General features: G+C 31.8%; 1 protein-coding gene across 1 annotated transcript in view; it reads right to left on the reverse strand.

Moving 5' to 3' along the window:
* The window catches only part of LOC100180766 (spermatogenesis-associated protein 6), an 11,487-nt gene extending 8,430 nt beyond the window's left edge, over nucleotides 1-3,057 (reverse strand). Inside the window, exons 1-5 of the mRNA XM_026835720.1 lie at nucleotides 2,876-3,057; nucleotides 2,366-2,443; nucleotides 1,792-1,914; nucleotides 1,007-1,112; nucleotides 504-676 (exon numbers count right to left, since the gene is read on the reverse strand). Coding sequence (XP_026691521.1) covers nucleotides 504-676; nucleotides 1,007-1,112; nucleotides 1,792-1,914; nucleotides 2,366-2,416 — 453 coding nt within the window. The 5' untranslated portion in view covers nucleotides 2,417-2,443; nucleotides 2,876-3,057. The remainder of the gene's footprint in view (nucleotides 1-503; nucleotides 677-1,006; nucleotides 1,113-1,791; nucleotides 1,915-2,365; nucleotides 2,444-2,875) is intronic.
* Between the last annotated feature and the right edge of the window lie 305 nt (nucleotides 3,058-3,362).

Here is a 3,362-nt window from a genome sequence, read left to right on the forward strand (position 1 = left end):
ATTAAAAGTGTACTTACAGTTAGGTTAACAGTTTATTTTAAACCTAGCTACCTAGTAGATGTAAGTTATTTATTACTTGCTTAAGCAAATACTATTGCCCTGTTCACTTGAAAGACCATGAAAGCTTTTCATAACTACAACCGTGACCACTACAACATAGTACTACATAGTAGTAAGCTAAGGCATTGTAAGAAGACAATACGAAATTTCATGAATAAAGAATGATCACAAAAATCACAAACAACATGAAATATACAATTAAGCATGGCTGAATCATTAGAATTATTTATATTTTTTAAAGTTTTCAATTTTTTGTTAAGCTAAAACATGTGTTTTGTTAAATTTGTTTATGTAAGTTGGTTTATTGGTTTATCAAAATATTTTGGTATGTTGAAATTTGAAATTGTAGGCTATATTCCACACTGAAAAGGTGAAATTAAAAATGTTGTTGAATTTTCAATTTTGTAATAAAAAATTAACCCAAAAAGTATAAACCAAATTACCTCTTTAATGATGGTTCTAGAAGAGAATTCAAGTTTAGGAGCAATGCCTGGGAAGCTGTATGATCTCTGAAGTAAAACCTCCCTATCTACTCCTGGGTAAGTGGGGCTGATACGAGGCGTGGGGAATAAAAACTCACGCGCGCTGTCTTCGTAAGTTGCAAGCAGCTCACCGCCTAAAAAATTTTTTTTATTTTTTTCATCTTTTTTTAAAGTTATCGATTTTTTCGTGTATCAAGCGTTAATACTAGATTTGCTAGGGTAATGTTACATTGTCAAACATATGGTGAAACTATGAATGGAAAACTAGATACTCCTTAAGTGACAACTTTACATATGTTTTCCACAAAAAGAGATAAATATATGAACAAAATTTACCGACACAGTAATGAACCAAGTTTGTAAAGTAATAACACCATTATTACAAGTGTATTTCAATTCATTAATTAAAACGCTAAAAGGATTTCATGGAATATTAAATTAACATCAGAATAAAGATTTCCTACCTGGATAAGTTAGTTGTACGAGTTCTATACGAACAGATTCACCATCCAATGCATTAGCAATCTGCACTGGATCGGTTGCGTGAGAGAACACTTTATCAAATCTCAGCTGTGAGAAAGTTTCCACTTTTAGTATAGATTTATCATATGTGGGTCAGACAGATTAAGTTTTCTTTATTAAAAAACCCTTGACCTAATATTCCAAAACTAGCATTTGTACATAAACAATATGTATAGTAGGGCAGGAGAAGATGCCACAACTTTAGCACATCTTTTAAATAATTACCGACGTCTTACCAAATATCTTTATAAACAATTAACAAAAGTTTATGAGAGTCGTGGAAATACAGTTTTATAAAATTTGAAAGTTCATTGTTTACTACCAAATGGGACAAAACATAGAATGAAAATGTGTCCCATTTTACCCCACCCAACTATATGTATATAAATATTTTAACCCAACTATGTGTATATAAATAGCTTTTTTCGTAGCTTTGCCCTTATAAATTAGTTCTCTCATATTCACTACCATAGTAACTAGTACAGTGAACAACATAATAAATGAGAAAAACACATTTGGTTTTGAACCACAATTTGATAAAAAAAAGGGTTATATATATATATACCTATATATTTGAATTTAAATTTGTGACTTCAGTCATAGTTGACATATTATAAGTAGATATGTTAAGATACAACATTATTTAAAATAGTAATAAAAATCTAGGATTTATTAAACAGCCTAGTATTAGCAAAAGTTAACAACCACTCATTACTGATCCCAATACCTTCTCATGGAACAAGAATGGGAACACAGGAGGAGCAGCTTTTGTTCGTTTTCTTTGTCCAAGTAACTCTACATTGAGGAAAACATCTTGCTGTTCGGGTAGAAATACTCCAGGACAAGTAACCTGAGAATATCATATGTTGAAAAAAAATTGTAATTTTTCCTACTAAAATAAGGTGTGTAGTACTATCAACTGTAGTAGTTTAGTGAACATGTAAGGATATATTTTGGGCAAAAATTAAAGTAATAAATAGTCCTCTATAAAGGTATCTGTACACAGTATCCGGCATGCGAATCCGCTTGTCATATGCAAACCCATTACCGAGTTCCGTATGCAGCGGTGAAATCCTAACAAACAGACAGAACGAACGAATTCCGGATTTTGTGTACAGTCACCTTAATACATATTTAAGAATATATATATATAAATTATATATACCTAACATAACCATTGCAAAAAGTGTTTTAAAAATGTGCTACATATGTCTTGTGCAAAATGATATATTAATTAACTATACATGACATATTGTCATTGACACACCTAAAAATAATAGTAATGCATTGCAATTACTTACAGCATGAAAATGCACATCCACAACCACCTTCAAAGCTTTACGTCGTGGCATTTTGTTTTGTTTCAATCAGTAGATAGTCTGTATAATAAACAACATTGGATTGAGCTTGCATTGGATTGAGCTAGTTAAGAATTCACCAGCTACTTTATATACGCCCAGTCTGCAGAGTATGGCAGTTCCTGACGAGATCTCGCGCGTGTAAGACGGTTATTTTTCGCGTGCGCGCGTGCTATCATTAAAAATCTGAGTGCGAAGCATGTACATTTTTAAGCCACGTTAGGAAATCTTACTTAATTTAATACGTATTTTTTTCTTTGTTTAATTAATTGGCGTGCGTGGGACAAATTGTGGCGTGCATCACCAAAAGTCTGTAAAAAAATCGCGCGTGCACCTGCCATACTCTGCAGTCTGGATATACGCTAAACGACAAATGTAAAGCCTTTTTTTCTCAAAAGTCACAGAATAGTTCTATTTGTATATCACCAATACATTAATATTACACGTATATACCTGGCCTAAGGTCTTGAACCGTTTCCGCACTAAGATAGTACGTTTATGTTTGTTGTATAACAGCCGTTTCTTTGCAGCACACACTGTTTAATCAAAACCAAACAAACTAGTATTGATGAATAATCATCATTAACTACAACCACCAATTCTGGATCTGTTTTAATACAAGAAAAAAAACAATTTTAAGTGTATATAATATATCGTATATATATATATTAAAAAAAAAACTAATTTTGCTAACTTATTTTTTAAAAGTAATAAACTACAGCACTAACTCTTAAGCTATAAATCACTCACAAACTATTAAATTGTTTAACTGTAAATTGTCTCGCCTTTATCTCTCTTTAAGTCAGGGGAAATTTGAACTTACAAAAACTACACAACCGACTTGTGCAAATCCACATCTTAAATTTACCGGTTCTCCAGCACAGAAAACAACCATAGAAATCGATGTTAATTGTAGCGGTTACTGTGATATCAATGTGGA

Source organism: Ciona intestinalis, chromosome 8 (assembly GCF_000224145.3).
Source record: "Ciona intestinalis chromosome 8, KH, whole genome shotgun sequence".
NCBI classification, from domain to species: Eukaryota; Metazoa; Chordata; class Ascidiacea; order Phlebobranchia; family Cionidae; genus Ciona; species Ciona intestinalis.